The 19,673-nt window shown below is 38.3% G+C and overlaps 3 protein-coding genes across 3 annotated transcripts in view; all 3 read left to right on the top strand.

Annotated features, from left to right (window-relative positions):
* The window catches only part of LOC122640776 (AUGMIN subunit 4), a 32,139-nt gene extending 24,718 nt beyond the window's left edge, over positions 1 to 7,421 (top strand). The window contains exons 14-15 of the mRNA XM_043834027.1: positions 4,542 to 4,547; positions 7,410 to 7,421. The gene's annotated coding sequence lies outside the window, so the exon portion shown is untranslated. The remainder of the gene's footprint in view (positions 1 to 4,541; positions 4,548 to 7,409) is intronic.
* LOC122640778 (MYB-like transcription factor ETC1) lies at positions 864 to 1,614 on the top strand. The gene is made up of 3 exons (XM_043834029.1): positions 864 to 1,025; positions 1,119 to 1,206; positions 1,283 to 1,614. The coding sequence occupies exons 1-3, from the start codon at positions 968 to 970 to the stop codon at positions 1,371 to 1,373; spliced, it is 237 nt and encodes a 78-aa protein (XP_043689964.1). The 5' UTR covers positions 864 to 967; the 3' UTR covers positions 1,374 to 1,614.
* A 9,540-nt stretch (positions 7,422 to 16,961) lies between the features above and the next one.
* On the top strand, positions 16,962 to 18,951 carry LOC122640994 (peroxidase 42). The gene is made up of 3 exons (XM_043834306.1): positions 16,962 to 17,242; positions 17,355 to 17,543; positions 18,069 to 18,951. Exons 1-3 carry the CDS (start codon positions 17,012 to 17,014, stop codon positions 18,642 to 18,644), a joined length of 996 nt encoding a protein of 331 aa, XP_043690241.1. The 5' UTR covers positions 16,962 to 17,011; the 3' UTR covers positions 18,645 to 18,951.
* Positions 18,952 to 19,673: the final 722 nt, after the last annotated feature.

Consider the following 19,673-nt stretch of genomic DNA (forward strand, 5'->3'; position numbering starts at 1 on the left):
AAAAAAACAATTAATTTTTTTTGGCAGAAAGAAATGCGTGTGGGTATCGATTTCAAAGACCTTTTAAAGCAAAGGATGGCTAATCTGATCTGTTGAGAAGACCTATATCCTCTGCTGCTACACTTATCCAACAAAAAATTGAAAATTTTTGCTGAAAGAAACAGGAAGCGAGTTTCCTTGACTACAAAGTCCTTTTAAAGCAAAGAACGGTTAATCTGGTATCTGCTGAGAAGAGCCATGTCCTCTGCTGCTAGGCTTCTCTAACAAAAAGAAAATGAAATTTTTTTCTGAAAGTAACAGGAAGTGAGTTTCCTCCAGGTTTTATACACCACCCAGTATCTTGGGTTTCTTCTGTAATTTTTTTTTCCTTTCATGGATTGGCTGGAGTTGACGGAGGGTTTTGGAGCTTTCCACATAATCTCTGCAAGACCTGGGTAATCTTGATTCAGTTTAATTTGAATATTGGATTTCATAAGCTGGACTAAGTTGCAAGCAACACCACACCCCCCCACCCCCCCCCCCCTCCCTCCCTTCAACCCAATAGTGAAGCCTGAGTTCTCCAACACGCAAAGGAGTGTTAAAAGCCTCAGAAGTTACTGGGAAAGAACTAGGAAAGTGACACTACAATGTATGATTTTATCATTAAATGAAGTGTGGGTGACAATTGATAGCTAAATAATTCCAAGCCCAACAAACTAATTGGACGGTTCTTGCACCAAATGAGCTGTTGATGACAAACGAAAGCCATTACAGGCTCACAGAATATCCAAAGTAACTACCAGTCTTACCTCCCAGCCCGACCACCCATTCCACCCTTTTCAAATAGTTGCTACTTTAATTCATCTTCTTGACTCCAACCCCTCTTTATAAGTCATTTAATCCTTGAAGAGCCATCAAAGGACCAGTCCAGCTAGTGATTGAAGAAGATACTTGTTATTTGGGTCAGGAAACTCAGGACTCAAGAACGATGGGAGGCATTGATAATGATCATTCTTCCTCTGGCATTTCTTCAGAGAATGCCAAAGGTTGATATTCTAATCCTCAACTGGGTTCAAGAACCTTCCTTTCATATCTTCTATGCCAACCCTTCTCACTTTGTTTCTGTTTCTTCATTCCAGAAGGTACAACAACAAAGGATCCTAAGCTGGAATTCTCAGAGGATGAAGAGGATCTCATTGCTCGGATGTTTCGTTTAGTTGGAGAGAGGTTTGTTCTTATTGTTTGTTTTTTTTTTTCTGTCTTGTTAAATTTGATTCTGAAGGTCTGGTCTTGTGGATCTCAGGTGGTCTCTGATAGCTGGAAGAATCCCTGGTAGAACAGCAGAGGAGATTGAGAAATATTGGACTTCCAAGTATTCTTCCTCAAATGATTGAAACCAAAGTTGTTGTTAGGCACTTCATTCTTAGCTATTGTTTGAAGTAACCCATCAATGTACACTAGTAAATGTAAATTTAGATTTGGTCATGGAAGTTTGGAATTAAAATTGTTTTCTGTAATACCAAGTTCTTAGCTCTGTGTTGCCTTGTTGGCTTTAGATTTGAAAGGAAAAAAATGGAAGACTATTGTGTATTAATAAGCATTTATTATTCTATGTGGATAAACATGGATTTTTGAATACAGTAGAGATTGATAATTGTCAGGTTGGAAGGATAATAAAGAGTGAGAAGAACTGATCCACAAAGTACAATTTGATGAATTAAATTATTTATAGTGCTTATCTGATAGATTGATTGGATTCCTGTTGAATGGTTTTTATATACTTTTTGTATTGCAGTGTTCCTCTTGACATTAACACAATCATAGTCACTGTGGTTACTTTCAATTAGTACCTGTGCATCCAGATATAGATAATAGATCCATTCATATCCACAGGTGATATCTCAAGGTTCAACTCCCCTCTTTCCTGGTTGTATGTGTTGTCACAATCGAACCCGAACCGGTTGGACCGACCAAAATATCAAACCGAATCGAACTGGTTCCCTTATCGGGGATGTGTGATTTGGGAATCAGTACAAAACAAAACAGGGAAATTCTGAAAAAAAAAATTTTAATTTTTGTTCATTGTGTTTTTTTTTGTTGCCCATATGTATATGTAGAAAGCCAAAACTGATATGGCACACATACAAGACGAAACTAAACTGACTCCTCTCTAATGAGGAATCTGCCAGCATCCAACGGTTGGGCTGGCTGGCACACATCCAAGCACGTGCTCAGGGAATTGTGCCAGTCAGTCCAGCCGTCAGATGCTCATTGGGCAATCCCTAGGCGGCGGGCTCATTGGAGAGGAGCCGGATCCATGAACTGTCACCTTATCGGTTTGACTTGCTTTTTGGGTTAGTACCATGGTTTCAAATATCGGTATTGACCGTATATTGATATCTGGCCAACCCATATCGGTGAAACAGTTCTTATTACGGTCAAATTTATCTAAAAATTATATTTTATTGAAATTGAAATTGAGGGTAAAACCGTTCAATACAGGCCGATATGATCGATACATATTGGAATTGGTATCCAATATGATGGATACATAATTAATATTGGTATCAATTTCTGTTTTGGTCTAGGATCGGCTACATGGATATCCTTGTTAAGACGAGATATTAAAAATAATAGTAAAAAGAAAAGAGCATAATTACGTCAACAAAAACTCAGCGATATCCCACCTAAATGGGGTCAGCTACATGGATTGTTTCCCTCCAATCAGCTCTATTTGAGGTCATACTTGAGATAAGGCTTAAACTATGCATGTCTTTCCTCACCACTTCAGTTAGAGTTATTTTAAGCCTGCCTTTGGCTCTACTAGTTCATTCAATGTGAATCAAATCATTCCTCCGAATTGGAACATACTGAGGCCTCTGTTGAATATGACCATGCCACCTCAAATGACTCTCTCATAGCTTCTTATGTATTGGGGTTTGTTAAGGTTTTGGTGTCTTGACTTTTGTTGATGAACTGCTATGTGGAGCATCCGGGGGCTGCGGATCCCCTAAGGAAAATTTTTTAAGGACTATATGGGTATTTTGGTAAATTTCTTGTATAAGGTTTCGCTATAAATCTGTAGTGAGAGTTCCTTCTCTGTATTAAAAACCTGAGAGGTGTGAGGAACGAGCGACTGTAACCCTATTCTCCATTGATAGTGAAACAGATCTCATCTCACCGTGGACATAGGCAACCTTGCTAAACCACGTAAATCTTTATGCACATTGTGTGATTGTGTTTGCGATTTCCATTCCTCTCTGCATCGTGTTAGATTTTACAGGGTTATCCCAACTTAGCTTTAATATAGTCATTCTTTACTTTATCCTTCCTAGTCTTGCCACACATCCATCTCAACATCCTCATCTCCGTCCCACTTAGTGTATCTACATGCTTTTTCAACATTCTACACCATACTAGCTTGTCATACAACACTCCTATAAAAAATTCCTAAAGTTTTAAAGGCATATACACCTATTAGAAATTCTTTGGAAAACATCATTCGTTATATATCTTTTTCTATATTTACGATAAAACTCAGATATCTAAAATAATTACTTTGAGATATCTGTTTTCCAAATTGACCATTTGACACCCCCTATTGATAGGGTCCACTCTGGGTTCCTCGAGTCACAGACAAACAGTTGGCAATCAAATATGGAAAACATCTACATCTACTATGAGTAAAGTAGTAAACGGTCATGATGTAGACCTGGGATCCAAAGCCATGGGCATAGACCCCACCCAATAGCCATTAGTAATCTATATTCTATATCAAATGATCTTTTTCACTTTTGAAATTGAAAGAATAAAGACATTACTTTAGGACTCGCTGTTAGTGATGGAAGTCTAAAAAAATTATGACACAATGATCCTCCTCCTCCTACTACTAGTGCACTGGTGACTGGACTTTGATGCAATGGATGATTTCATCTTAGATGTACTCTTGGATTTTGGATAAATTCCAAATTGAGAGTGACGACAAAATTTTAGAAACTAATCAAAATATTCCATTTACGATTTTACTTTTTTAAGGGGCCAATTACCAAATTGGGATAAATTTCCCACTATCTCATATGGTTTACTTTATTTTTCTTTTTTTCTTTTTCTCTTCTCAAGTTTTAAATATGTGGATCCTATGTAGATGATATGTTTTTCAGAACATCCATTAATGTAGTGTGCATATTCTTCCTTTTATTGATAGCTTAAGGAATCCTCTCATTACCAAATTTGGAAAATCGACGAGTGAGGGGTTAGACAGACCCACAATGGGGGGAGCCAACAAGGGCCTAGGGAGGCCACATTTTTTGGAAAGCAAGTAAACTAATACATAATAATAATGTAACTTAGATGTCGTCAAGAAGACTTGATCCATTGACCAAGTCCTAGAGCACTCTCCTAAGAGAGCAGTGCCTAACCAGTAGAGCAATTCTTGGATCGGTGGCGTCTAAAAGTTCACTGCAATGTTTGGTATTGTTTTTTTTCAAAAGTAAGGGTTTCCTACACAACTCTTTTCTCATGTTGCATCAATCGCTGTCGTGAAACGGTGCCAATAATAAAAGGTCCACGTGGTCAGAGATGAGAGATAGTTTCAATGCAAACCCACATGGTTAGAATATGAGACCTATAAGAGCATGAGAACAGTAGAAACTGATAATTATATTATTAAAAAAAAAAAAAGAATGATTGTTAAGTTGGAAAAATAGTAAAAAGAACTGATCCACAAAGTACAATTGATGAATTAATTATTTATGGTGGTTATTTGATTGAATAATTCCTGTTAAATGCTTTTCATGGTCTTATGCACTGCAATGTTCCTATTAGACATTAACACAATAATCAGTCACATTGGTGGTAACTTTCAAGACTTCAAAGTAGTTCATATCCACAAGTGATCTCAAAACTCAAGTTGAGCTGGCTCAACTCCTTCACTTTTTCCTGGTTGTACTAGAAGTGTCACAATCCAACCCAAACCGGTTGGACCAATAAAAAATTCAAATGAATTGAACCAATTCTCTAACCAAACATGTTCGGTTTGGGTTTTGTTGAAACCACGATAAAAATAAACCATCGAATCAACTGTTAAGATAGATTGAAATCGAAAAATGACTGAGATGGGGGAAAAACCCGATAACAAAATGGTTTTTTATTGTGTGTGTGTGTGTTTTTTTTTAAGTGTATGTATAGAAAACCAAAACCGAACCAGTAACAACTTGATAACAGATTGATAAGAACCCATAAGTTAACTCGATAAAACATGAAACTGAATTGAATTGAATCTCACCTTAACAGTTTGGCTTTCGTTTAAATCTACAGATTCAAACCGATTGAAATCAGACCGAACCGACCAGTTGACACCCCTAACGCCTGGATCCTCCTATCTTGCATCCTTGAGTCAGAGTTGGGGGGCCATTAATTGAGATAAGGATGCAGAACATCTAAAGCTATTGGCATAGACCCCACCAAAAAACAATTAGTGATCTATATTATGATCTTTAATCACTTTGATAATTGAAAAAAATAATAGAGTAAAAACTTTACTTTAAGACCTGATGTGCTTAGTGATGGAAGTTTAAAAAAAAAAAAATCTGATGTAATGATCCTCATAGTAACTGGTGACTGGACTTTATGCAATGTATGATCTTATCTTAGACTCTGGAGTTTAGAGAGAGAGTTTGGATTAGTTTAGTGGAAGTGAAAGCAATGGGTAGACAAATCAAGTTTTCCATCTATCATGAGTCACTTTTTTAAGGGACCAATTACCAAATTGGTTAGAACTTCCCCACGACTTCAGAGTGTAATTTTCCTCTTTTATAGGTTATTTTATTATTTTTTACTCGTATTCGAAATATGTTGGTCCTATGTGGATGATATCTTTTTTAAGAAACCCATTGGTATAGCGTATAGATTCTTCACTACACTGGCAGCATATAGGAAACCCTCTCTCTACCTGATTTTATCTAACAATGGAAAATGATCAATTTTGTTGGGTAATTTTCACAAGGGAGGGGTGGATCGCTGCTTGGTTGTGTGGCCTTTGCACCAACTAGGGATCCAATGAAAACACGCACATGGCATTCAATAGGGGTGGGATTTTTCGTTTCATGGGATAGGGTGGGGAGATCATTTTACCTTCCTGTGTTTGGGCGCAAGCGTCACACAGCCTATGAGCCTTCTTTTCTCCTTTTCATAAACTTCTCACCAAAGTTTAGGTAGAATTTGAAGGAAAATCTATAGAGTCAATTCCAAATCATAAAAGACATGGAAAAATGTTTTTTGAGGGTTATGGGGGAAACGGGTGTCTCATGCCTATGCCCAGACACATGAGGAGGGGCGGGACCCACCCGCCATGAAATGCAGAATGATACTCTTGTTTATGCCCCCCCCGCACGCTCACAGGGGCCCGCTCCCCCATAGGAAACACCTCCCCCAAAAAAATATCAATGTGGTTTTTGTTTTTCCTCGGATTAATCTCCAAAGTAGAATGCCCTTTGCAATGTTTTGAGGTGAAATGTTTTGAGGTGACATCTAAAAGCTTATTGCAATGTTTACCATTTGATTATTTTCTTTACAGCTAAGGGGTTTTTCATATCACTGATGTAAAGAATTTCTCACATCACATCAATCATTGAAAAACAATTTAATTAACAAAAGACCCACATAATTATAGAGAAAATATAACATCTATATAAGATCCACATTGTGAGAAGAAGATATGGGAAAGCTCCCCACCCTATGTGGGGATTTTCTCCCATTTTTTCAATTCGAGAAAAAACAGTCATAACATTTGGTTGTATTTACAAGTCATTGAGGAGTCAAGACTCAAGAGTCACTAGCTTAGGTTGCAACTTTAGAATCTCACAATAATATCTGGAGCTGCCCTTAAACAACTCAAGTAAAAATCACAGCTCTATGTCACAACTTGAGTTGTTTAAGGGCAGCTCCAGATTGCTACTTTTCCTTAATTTTTTTCTTCCACCCCTTAACAGTTAACACCAAGTTGACCTCTAAGTGAAGGCAGGATTCGATTCCAAGATGTGCAATATTTTATCACGTTTTGTTGGCATCTTCTTTTTTGGTAAACAAGTGATATAGTATTAAATTTTTGTATCAAACAATGATATATGTATCATGAGAGTAGTTTTTTTTTTTTTTTTTTTTTTTTCAGAAAAAGGAAAAGATTATATAAATAAAAAAAAAATTATTACATCCTAATATAGTTGTGACGAGACCGGATCATATCCTTGTACAAGTACTGTCCAAAGTCTTGTAGGGGCCACTCACATGGAATCCAATCCTCTTATGAGTCTCACAGTGGATTCCATGTGAGTGGCCCTAGAAGGCCTTGGATGGTACTTGTACAAAGATACAATCCGTGCTCATTTGTGACCCTTTGCATCTTTAAAAAAAAGAGATAGCAGGGGGGGAAGGGAGATCTATATAGAGAAAGACCTTCACAACGTCTGACTAGTATTTCTCTCTCACATAGGGTTTTTATTATTTTCTTTCATTTGCTCTAATCATGTGGGTCTGTGTGGATGATACTGTTCTTCGCACCACCATTTTGGGACGTTCAGATCCCCCCCCCCCCCCACCATATTAGCATTATGAGGAACTTCTCCCTTTGAAATAACAACTGTTCCTTTTTTATTTTCACCTTTTCCATTTAAATAGTGAGAGATCCTTAACTAACCTAAAACCATTGTACAAGTACAGAGTATAAGAATTAAGAGGGGTCTCAATTAATTTAAAAAACCTTGAATAAATAATGCTAACCCTGCTGTTTTTACTATTTGGGTCCCAAACAAGTTCTTAGATTTACATAAATGCTACAGAGCTATGATGCGCAAAAATCAATATGTTGCACCTAGTTGTGCCACATGGCAGGATGATATGATAATTTTGGCAAATGAGATACCTAGAAAATGATCTGGATTGGCTAGATGGTGAATTTCATGCTTAAATCCCATCTTATTCCTTTTTTTATATTGACATCTTCCCTTGTCAATAAAGAGTTTTGGCTTAGGACAAAGTTTAAGACGGTTCAACCACCATTTTAGGGTTCACAAACCTTTCCTAGGATTTTAGTATATTCTAAAATACCCTCTTGATACCCATTCCCGCCCCTCAGTAAATGAGATCCCATTCACCGTGGGTGGAGGGAAACTCGGTCCACAAACATTATGTCTTTAGAATTAGAAGATCTCTCTATTTGCTTATTAGAAGCTGGCCATAGCTATTTTGAAGAGACCAATGAATGGCCCATAGACTGTGCAACATCTGAAGAGCCTGATTTTGCATCTGGGTGATAGGCTATCTTGGAGGGAGTTCACACACACCTGGCAGCATGGTTTTAAGAATCGATATTAGATCAGGCATATTGGCCATGTCCGATACCGATACCTGACCATATGGTATCGGTGAATCGGCTTGAAACCTAGATTTTAGGTGAAAATGGCTTTTGATCGAATATTGGCCCGATACAACCCATATAGTCGAAACATTGATATCGATATCTGTACCACCATTGATCAATACCGGTGCCGATACCAGGAACCACATCCATGCTTGGTAGAATCCATTGGAAGGATGGATCCAATTCTTGTGCCTTTGCAATGGATATTGGGCAGGCAAACCCTTTGAGGTCTTCTACCATTCTGATAAATATTCAGCATTTAAGGTGGTACCATGGTGTGGTAGTACCTATTCCATAAGCAATAAATGTTGTATTCACTTTCTCTAGAACCAAATAGCTAGTAGACCAATATAGAAGATGATCCTAACCATTGGAGTTCAGCCTGCAAGTTGAGAAAAAGAAGGTGGGAAATTGTATGTTCCATGAACAAAGTTTATTGGGCTTTTCTGGTTGTCAACTTCTCATGGGCTTTGTTATAAAGCCCGAACATAAAATCTACAAATAATTTGGCAAAAATCAGAAAGCTTATGGATCAATTTGAATATTTTGGACAGACTCAGATTTTGCATATAATTTGGGAACGAATTAAGCGTGAAACTTTGGAATCTTAACAAAAATTCTGTTCGGGCTACAGGGTGGGTGTTTCCTCCCTTTAGGGGTGCGAGTTTGGCCCTGACGGTCTGAACCCACCCTGATCTTGACCTGCCCTGAGCTCGAACAGAGCCTGGGTTGAGATACCTTGGCCCTGAGGGCGGGTCAGGATTGGGAAATTCCGGACCTGAGTTAGGGCCGGTTGGGTCATGGTTGAGCCCTCGGCCTGAGCCTGACCCTGTCTTCCTTTTCTTGTTGTTTCTTTTGTGTTTTTTTTTTCTTTTCGTTTTGTTCTTCTTTTCCTCTTCTTTCTTCTTTCCAGTCGGGCCAGCCCATGCATCTCTCCTTCCCAGCTTGGTCAGCCCATGTATCTCTCTTTTTTCCTATGGTTAGGGTCAATCAGGGTCAGCCCGGCCCAACCTTGAAGGCATGTCAAGGTTGAATTTTTCTGGCCCTGAGTCAAGGCCAGGTCGAGTTTGGGCCTAGCTAAGGGACTCAAGGTTGGGTTGGGGATTTTAAAAGTCAGAGGACAAAACAGGTTTTATCCATTTGTTATGTGACAGCCATTTAGAGATGTACAAGTTTTTGGGCAATAATCACATTGCCCGTACGTATGTGACGTACTTATTTCCTCCCATCAAATCTTTTTTTTGGTAAGATTTCCTCCCATCAAATCACATTGTGTAAAAACGTATCCAGGGGTATCAATGCCAATATGACAATATTCTCTAATTACAAAAAGAACCCCTATAACTTTCTCCGGTCATCAAAATTGAGCGGATGCATTTACCCAAAAAGGAAAGGCAAAAAATAGACCAGATGCAGGTGATGCAGATCTTATTTTGTATTAATTTTTTTAAAAATAATTAAATAATTCCTCGTAGTGTTGTTTTTTTGGTAAGAGACGAATTTATTGAGAAACAGCAGAAACATGGCGAGAAACAAGCCTGGTATCTGAGCTATAGAGCTCAGCTAGCCAAGTAATGGTAATGGGCCAGCTAGTCTCGTGCCAATAAGTTAACCTTTTCTTAACTAAGGAGTAAGTCACGTTGTTAATCTCCTTGAGAGAGAAATTAAAAACGACACCAGTAAAGTAAGTGGACGCATAATTCTTCGTAGTTTGTAGTATACCATTAATGCATTTAGATGCATTTAGGCAGCTGGCAGAAATTTTCTCTTCCGTACTAGTTTGTATCCTACGGTAGAACCCACCATGTGACATAAATTGACATCACTCCAAGCCATTAAAGGAAAAAAAAGGGGATAGACAACAAGGTGTAAGACAAGTGTGGACATGATTTTAGTGCAGGTTATCGGAACGGGTATTGGTTACTAGCAAAATTGATACGATATCGGCCTAGATCGGCTGTGTTGTGGTGAAATCCAAGTTGGTGTTCACCTGGTCAAGTTGATCTACACAGGTAAACAACCGGTTAGCACATTTCGATGCCTAAGTCAAATCTGTGCAAGAGATAAAATTTTCAAATCCAAAGAACAGGTAAATGAGAGAGTCACCTTCACCTGTGTAGGCATTGCTTTTTATAGGTTTGAGATACTAGAGAGATACGTGAATTACTCGATTGGAGACAATAAATAATGTTTCTTGTAGGCCTTGGTGTCATCTCTAAGATGTGACACTTATTGGGTTAGGAGTCATGAGGAAAGTGTGACTTTAACTAACTTTGATTAAGGTTCGGTTAATTAACTTCGTGGGTTTTTAGGTATTTGCTACCTGAGTCCCGAGTTTGATTTGAGTGGACTGGGCCAATCTCCAACTTGACTCGTTGGTCGTTCTTTTAGCCGAGTTGGTCTCTGTCATCGGGTCAGACTGTTCGATTTTAGATTATTTGGTCTGTTCATACTTCTTGTGGTTCGGTTTAGGTTTAGGGGTAAGTTCGGCATTCGTCTGGTCTGCTACATGTCGCTTGTTGATTGGTTGATTCCAACCATGGTTCATCAGGTTGTATTAGACAAAATTACCCCTAAATCTCCTTTTTAAAGATGCGTTTTTTGGACTATTTTACCCATTGTCTATATCGTGCTATCGATACAATATCAATATCAATGATTAGCAAAACCGGTACGTATCGCCTGATACGGGCAATACGATACCAATACTTAGAACCATGAGTGTGGAGCATGGTTCAAGGAATTAGTATCGGATCGATTAATTCGTATTGGCATTAGTATATAATATCGTATTCAATACTTATTACTAAAATCCTTGGTGTGGAGGTCATTGGAGCCGTTGATATAATTCGCGATATTTGCATTGGTATCGATCGTTGGGCATATCAATTGGTCATATTAATTTATGAATAAAACTTTATATATAATTATACATAGGGATGCAAACGAATTGGATGTATTTCCTGCTCAAATACGGATGTGGATCGAATTCAGATTTTCGATTATCCATTTACGTCTCTGACTATGTAACTCAGACCTTCCTCCCCATACGATTCACTCTCAATCCATGTGTTTATTCTTGTAATTCTCATTTCCTATTGAATCTTCAAAAACCCTCTATATCATTACTTGGATATCTATTCGGATTGGATATTTTTTTTCTTCGAAGTATCTGAATAAAAATTTAGATTCTCCTAAACAGATACAGATACCTAAACGAATATGAATGCTAATTGAATTCGAATTTTCAAGTACCCATTTATATCATATGATGCACAATCATGCACATAACCATAAAATAAAAATCACTTTGATTTTATTTTTTTTCCACCCGTACATTTGGAACATGACCGTCGTTGACGAGCTCTATGGAGTGGTAGACCTTTATTTATTCCATTTCTTGGGCAGATCCATTTCTCCAAGTTCCTCTAATAGAAAGGGACGAAATTGATCACCCTACTCTCACCCAAATTCATTGTCCGGGTGAGGCCCACCCCTCTATTAAGGGAACTTAGAAAAATGGAACGGACAAAAAATGAGGCATACATGCAGTGGTACTTTGAATAAAAAGGACAGCAGCGCATGGAACTGCCGACACATATATATAGAAAGAGACAGAGAAAAGAGAGAAAGTGTCGGTGGCCGTCACAGTCATAATGGCCCAGGGAAGGAATCGTGGCTGGCTGTGTCCTTGGGCTCTCTTTACTCTCTTATTTAATTAATTGAATTATTGAATTCAACCAAAAATTTTTTTTGAATTATTGAATTATATCGAATTTTATATAATATAATTCCATCCAAAGGCCGAAATTTACTAATTCAACCTTTACCAAAAAAAAAAATACCATTTCAAAATTGGGTGAGCTTTTAAGATTTCACATCTTGGGCTTTGGTTAAAGGGGTTGCGTGATAAAGTGATAATAATGTACTTAATTGATGATTTGTAAGTATTTAATAAGAAAGATTCGCGTTGCCCTGTGGCGCAGCCCTTGCACCAATGCGGAGCCAATGAGGGAATGTGTAGTAGGAGTATTGACCATTGCGGATTATTTATTTTGTGGAGGACTGGGGTGGTCATTTCAAGGGACTATGTTCGGGCATAGGGGCCATACAACTAAGCAATGTTTTTGTTTTTTATTTAATGGAGAAAGTTTTCATATAAAGAAAAATTTTCTCTGATGTGGAAGTTCATATTGAATCAAACTCTTATCGATTTGGTTTGGAACTAAAAGCAAAACCAAATTGGATATAGATTCAATGCAATAATCGAAATTAAAGGTGCAAACTTGGTCCTAAAGCCCCGAACCCGCCTTGGCCCGTCCTGAGCCTGAACAGGGCTTTGGTTGAGATACCTGATCCTAAGGGCAGGTCAGTGCTAGAAATTTTCGATCCTGAGTTAGGATCAGGTCGGGCCAGGGTTGAGGCCTTGGCTGAGCCTGACCCAGTCTAGCCCAACCCGACCCTGTTTTAAGTTATACTATAAAATATGGGAGAAAGTTTTTTGTCCGGGAGTATGGTCTACGCCAGCACTCCTATGAGTGTATCTCTCTCTTACCCATATGAAAAGACACATCTACCCCCTTGTTTTGAGGAGAGAGATAGGCACATGGGAGTGCTTGCATAGGCCACGCTCCCAAACAAAAAACTACTTCCCATAAAATATATATTCATATACTATATATATTATTAACTTTAAATGTCACACATATTTTGTTGTATAATATAAATGATAATATATTTTATTATAGTATTATTTTATGTAAAATTGATAATTTTCTCTCTGACGTGACCCAAATCAGTCCAATCCATGCATCTCTCCCTTCTCCTACTCCATGATTGGGGCCAATCCCGACCCTAAGGGTGGGTTAGGGTTGGATTTTTCAAGCCTTGAGTCAGGGTCGGGTCCGGGCCTGGGCCCAGCAAAGGGGACTCAGGGTCGAGTTGGAGTTTTAAAAAGCCAGGCCCAACCCGACCCTGTCGTAGACCTAATTGAAATAAAAAATTGGACCGGATCCAGAAAATAATCGAGATTAGAGTACCGGACAGATAATAACCCAATAAGAAATTGAGGACCCAAAAAAAAAAAAAAAAAAAACCAGAGTTTCTCATTAATTTCCTTATGTATAAATGTAAACCCAAACCAGATAGTAATTTGATTACAAATCGATAAATGAAAAATGATAAGAAACCAAATCAAATCAGATTCAAACGCACCAAAATAAAAAATTTAACTATTTGGTTTCGAGTTGGCTTAGTAATCGACAAAAACTGATTCAATCCCGAGACCAATCCAATAAGAACTTTTCGATTTCGGTTTCGATGCAGTTTGGTTTTGTGTTGGTTTCGATTTATGAAAACGGATTGATATCGGTTTGGATTTGATTCAGTATCGGGTTTTTTTCAAACAAGTTGGATTCAATTTGTGCCTATTTTCTTCTCTTTCTCTTTTCAACTACATAAAATATTTCATTAGCCCCACATTTAATAAGGAGATCAATGGAACAAGCATTGTTACAATTAATTTCCCTATTTTCATAACCTCATACTCATTGATTTGTAACAATTTATCTTACAACCATAAATTTGCTCACAAATATTGAAATCAATTCAATGATTCATAACCTTATACTCATTATTTTCTTATCGGTTTTATTCGTTTCGATTTTTTATTTGTTATCGATCGGTCTGGTGCAGTCCAGTTTTCAACCGATCTCGTCATACCCCAGTCCAAAATCGATCAAATAAGGATTGATTCGATTCAATCTCAAATTTTTTCGATCAATCTTAACTGTTCGGGCTAGGTTTTGACACCCCTACCTTTAACGGTCATCCCAATATTAACCGCTCCCACCCTAAATTTAGTAAAAGCAAACACCTTTAAATCCTCGCTTGGGGTGGTCCGGTATTCCTCTTCCTTTTTCTTTACGATTGAACCCTGAAACCCGTTTCTTCCTCTTTTAACTTTTTTTTATTTGGCTTTTCTTTGCTTTCTCCTTTAACAGGGAATTTGGCTCCAATTCCAACACGCCTGAGTAGAGTTGCAAACGGTTGGTTATATCTGATTTTGGTTGAGGGTTTTTTTTTTTTTTGTTTTTAGTTATTTTTTTTAATGGGATTTATATATCAGTCCGGTTTGGTTTTGGGTTGATAAGAAATTTTGTCCATAAAAATCAAACTAAAATTATTCACTTTGTTTCTTGTGGGGCTTGAGAAAGGTCATAATGTACGCAGTCTTACCCTATTTTCACATGAAGATTGTTTTCATACTCGAATTATGATCGCTTGATCACACCAAGGCCCACCCTCTTTATTATCACTTAATGCTTTTCAAATCCCTGTTCTTCATTTATATTCTTGCAAATAAATTAAAGTAATTGCTTAAGAAGGAAACCCTAGAAACAAAAAGCCTAGAGATTTTCTGGAGAAGTATTTTATTTTTAAAATTTTTCTTGGATACTGAATTGCTGATTCTTCTTCCTCCATACACGTGGGTCTACCTTATAAAGTAATAATTTATAAAGAATTTTTAATGAACTGATGCCTAAAAAAATAAAGTGGATAACCTTATCCATCTGATTCAGATCACACGCTCACAATCATTTAATAATGTAAACTTAATGAATGGTTATTGTCTATAGTTGATTATAGTCCATCACTACAGTCTAGCAAAGTAATGGTTTTCACAGTGTAACTGCTAATAACTTTATGAGTAAATTACTCCCCCCGCCCCTCGATTATGCTCTAATGACAAACCCCTCCCCTGGGTTTTGGGTAATGACTCTCCCCTCCCCTGCATTCCTTAGATTCTATCAACTGTACCCATTCCGTTAAAAAGGGCTGTTAAGTGTTATAGAAAGACTATATTACCCTCTGACCCCCTTCTTCTTCTTCCTCCTGCAACTCTGTCTGCAACTTTGCCCCCAATCGGTTGATTCAAAAATAGAAGATATAAAATCAATTTTCATTATAAATTGATCATCCCTACCCATTTAAAAGGAACACTACCGATCCATAACTCATCGTCTCTCCTCTTCCTACTTTCAGATGTCCATTGAGGATTTTATGTTATCAGTCTCTGTTTCTTGTCAAATCTTTACTAATCTCAACAAATCCTATCTAATTCGAACAAACCCAGATTAGATTCTTTATAGGGTCTTTTTTTTTCTTATTTATTCCTCAATTGCAGATCACTCTGTAGTCTTTATAGATGGAATTCTCTTTCATAGGGCAGCATAGAAGAATTCCAGAACGATAGGGTTAGGAATTAGAACCAGATTAGAGAAAGTTGATAGTCGGAACAAATCTGGTTGGGGCTGAACCTGGTCGATACGGTCTAATTAACAGGGATAATATGAGAGTAAAATTTGATTACAATGCAGTGGCTGATTTGAGACATATTGAGGTTTCCTGTTGGAGTTAGGAAACTTGAAAACCCAGATGGAAAACAGAAATTGGTAGCAGTGATTTAAGGGCTCAAAACAATGATCTAGTGATTAAACAATAATATGTGCAATTAAAGCAATGACTGAAACCAGATTCAGAAAAATCAGAATTGAAGAAGTAGCCTTGAAGTAGACTAGTGGAATATCAAACAGAAACCTGAAGATTATACAGAAACGGAATCCTTAATTAAAGAGGCAATTCAATAGCTGGTTGCGAAGGAAGAGAGAGAGAGAGTTATGATATTGGAGTAACATAAAGTAGGGCTTAGCTTCCAGTTGTGATTGGAGTGACTTAAACTATCTTCCTCAGTTCACCTCATCACCGTGACCCACTCCCTTTCCAAGACTCCCAAAAATGAAACCCATCTTCCTCACTTCACTTCACCTCCACTCAGACGATCTTAATCGTTTCTTCTTTCTTATCTTTTCTGGGTCTCTTCTGTTTGTCCAAATTCACCATAATTCTTCTTCGTTGGGAACACCCAGATCAAGAATGTGGTGGTTTATTTCTCCGGTGACCTTTCCGAGGAGATACGTCAGATTCGGGAAGCCATTGAAGGTCTGGATGTTGGCATTCTCATTAACAACGCCGACGTTTCCTAACCCTATGCAAGGTTCTTTCATGGTGGCGGCGGTGGCTACGGAAGTGAAAGTGGTGGTGGATATAGCCGTGGTGGCGGCGGCGTTTCCTAGAGATGTTTTTAGGGTTTTGATATGGTTAGAGGGAATTATTGGAATATCACAAATATATGGGCATTTTGGGGTTTTATTGAATATATTTAAGATGATGTCATCACTTAACAGTCCTTTTTAACGGAATGGGTACGGTTGATAGAATCTTGGGAATGCAGGGGAGGGGAGAGTCATTACTCAAAACCCAGGGGAGGGGTTTGTCATTAGAGCATAATCGAGGGGAGGGGGGGAGTAATTTACTCTAACTTTATCTGTTTTGAGTGAAGACAAGTGTCAATATATCAATTAACTTTAATGATGAAAGACAAGTGGATATTTGCAGAAGAAGAATCTGAACCAAAACCCAACTCTACCCTCTGTTCGTAATTTCCTCTGTTTTCCAAATTATCACTTGTTTCCTCTTTTGCATTATTTAAGGGCACTGGTTAGGGCAACCAAACATAGCAAGTGACACTTGATCTTGTGATTCTGGGTAGGGAAAATGGGTTTCAAAGCATTCTTCCTCTTTGCTCTAATCTCTTTCTCTGCTCTGTCTCTCAGTCGTGCTTTTGCAGAGAATGAGGAAGATCCAGGCCTTGTAATGAACTTTTACAAGGATTCATGTCCTCAAGCAGAAGACATTATCAGAGAACAAGTCAAGCTTCTCTACAAGCGCCACAAGAACACTGCATTCTCATGGCTGAGGAATATTTTCCATGACTGTGCTGTTCAGGTGAAACTGGAAAACCCACATTTAATTTTTCCCCTGTTTTGTAATTTTGGGTTTCAAGTCTTTTGTTTTCACTTGATCTGACCTTTCTCTTCTTTAATTTTGTTGTTGGTAGTCTTGTGATGCTTCACTCCTACTGGATTCCACAAGGAGGACCCTTTCTGAGAAGGAAACAGACAGGAGCTTTGGGTTGAGGAACTTCAGATACCTTGACACCATTAAAGAAGCTGTGGAGAGGGAGTGCCCTGAAGTGGTTTCTTGTGCAGATATCCTTGTTTTGTCTGGAAGAGATGGCATTGTTGCGGTATTCACTCAATACCCTTATTTCCTTCATCTTTGGGATTGTATTAGGTTACTCTTAGTTTGCTACTCTTTCCTCTCTGAAGATGGTAGAGCAGATTGTGGCTGGCACTGTTGTAGATCTAATTTCTTTTAACTTTTGTTGCTTTCTCCACACAAACCCCTTCCTTGTTGATGCTGCAGTTCTTCCTGTTCTTGATTTAAGTTGTTTATCCTCACATTTATGTAAGATGACCCCTGATCCTGCTTTAAACTGAACTGGGTTTTTCTCAAGCCATCTGGGCTTTGTGTTCTTGCACTTTGTTGTTTCATGGAGGATTCCTCCTTGAGTCTTAACTGCTTATTGAATCTTTGCCCTGTTTCTTTTCTCTTATTTTGTTTTGAGATCTTGTTCCATATCAGGTTTTAATTATTTCATTTATAGAAACAGATCTTCCTTTGTACCTAGTTTCATTACTTCTTAGCATTCCAGTAAGGGTTTTTGCTTTGGAATTTGGATAATTCATAATTTCTTCTGTTCTTGGATCAGCTTGGTGGGCCTTATATCCCTCTCAAGACAGGGAGAAGGGATGGTAGGAAGAGCCGTGCAGATATACTAGAGCAGTACCTCCCAGACCACAATGAGAGCATTTCAGTGGTACTTGAAAGATTTGGAGCCATGGGCATCAACACCCCAGGAGTGGTGGCCTTGCTAGGAGCTCACAGTGTGGGTCGTACCCACTGTGTGAAGCTGGTTCATCGTTTATACCCAGAGGTGGATCCAGAAATTAACCCAGATCACATTGAGCACATGCTTCACAAGTGCCCAGATCCAATCCCAGATCCCAAAGCAGTGCAATATGTGAGGAATGACAGAGGAACACCAATGAAGCTGGACAACAACTACTACAGAAACATATTAGACAACAAGGGTTTGCTAATAGTGGATCATCAGTTAGCCAGTGACAAGAGAACTAAGCCCTATGTGAAGAAGATGGCCAAGAGCCAAGACTACTTCTTTAAGGAGTTTTCAAGGGCAATTACTATCCTTACTGAGAACAATCCTCTCACTGGAACAAAGGGTGAGATCAGAAAGCAGTGCACTGTTGCCAACAAGCTCCATTAGAGAGTAAATACTACTCTTTAAATACTTACTACTACTGCCTTCCATATGGCCCAAGAAAAGGCTTTTTTTAAATCTTCTTCTTCATCCTTTTCTTTTAAGGGACAGAAGGAGTGAAAAGCTTAGTGGAATAAGAGTTTGGGTTCAGTGGGTTTTGCTTCTTTTTGCTTTTTAATGGAGAGTGGTTCAGTCATCAGTGGGATTGTAGTGGTTGGTATGATGATGGCTGCTTGTAATGTTGTTAGTGTGGCTCTGTAGGGTTTTCTCCCTTTGTTTAAAGGGTGGGTTCATGTGGTTTAGTGTTTAGGGTTGATGATGATATGTCGGGAACTTGGGAATAAGGATGGTGTATGTATGGTGAGTGGTGTTGCTGTATGGGTTGCAATGACTATGGTTCTTCATAATTCATGCATATCACACTCCTCTCTACTTTCCCCTCCTTGGATTCTCTCTCTCTTCCCCTCCTTGGATTGGACTTTGAAGAAAAGGACCCCAACCTTATCTCCTTTCAATTAAAGTATAAATTTAGAGGAGTTAAAAGTATAAATTTAGAGGGAAAAATGAATGCTACTTGGTTGCGTGGCTCCTATGCCTATGTAATAGAGGGACCTCTGTCTCTATGAAATAAAAAAAAAATCGCATTTATGTTAATACCTATTAATTTGCGGGTCTTCTTATTGGCCTCTCTCCAGTGGTGTAGGCGTTACACGATCAAACAACGATATTTATGCACATCTGGGTATGTACACGATCGTGTCTTACAAATGGTTTGGGGACACATCTCTCTCATCTGACGGTTTACATGCGCGTTGTATGTACATGGTCCTGTCTTACAACTATGAATGGGGTGTGGGAGCCTCATCCAACAGTTGAAGGCATGATTGTGATTGTGTACGTACACAGCCGTGCATAAAATTTTTTGCTTAAATCTAAAAAGGAGAAAGCAACACCGGGAATATAAAAAGAAGACCTTAAGGTTGGGTCCATATATGCACTTGCACTTATTTATAAGGGAATTGTGGGTTCTTGTAT

Source organism: Telopea speciosissima, chromosome 9, assembly GCF_018873765.1.
Source record: "Telopea speciosissima isolate NSW1024214 ecotype Mountain lineage chromosome 9, Tspe_v1, whole genome shotgun sequence".
Classification (NCBI taxonomy): Eukaryota; Viridiplantae; Streptophyta; class Magnoliopsida; order Proteales; family Proteaceae; genus Telopea; species Telopea speciosissima.

Bases quoted from the DNA above. Each gene is read 5' to 3' on its own strand.
- LOC122640778 (XM_043834029.1), top strand. From the start codon at position 968: ATGGGAGGCATTGATAATGATCATTCTTCCTCTGGCATTTCTTCAGAG. The intron at 1,026-1,118 runs GTTGATATTCTA...TCTTCATTCCAG, and splicing joins TTCTTCAGAGAATGCCAAAG to AAGGTACAACAACAAAGGAT. The intron at 1,207-1,282 runs GTTTGTTCTTAT...TGTGGATCTCAG, and splicing joins TTTCGTTTAGTTGGAGAGAG to GTGGTCTCTGATAGCTGGAA.
- LOC122640994 (XM_043834306.1), top strand. From the start codon at position 17,012: ATGGGTTTCAAAGCATTCTTCCTCTTTGCTCTAATCTCTTTCTCTGCT. The intron at 17,243-17,354 runs GTGAAACTGGAA...TGTTGTTGGTAG, and splicing joins TCCATGACTGTGCTGTTCAG to TCTTGTGATGCTTCACTCCT. The intron at 17,544-18,068 runs GTATTCACTCAA...TTCTTGGATCAG, and splicing joins GAAGAGATGGCATTGTTGCG to CTTGGTGGGCCTTATATCCC.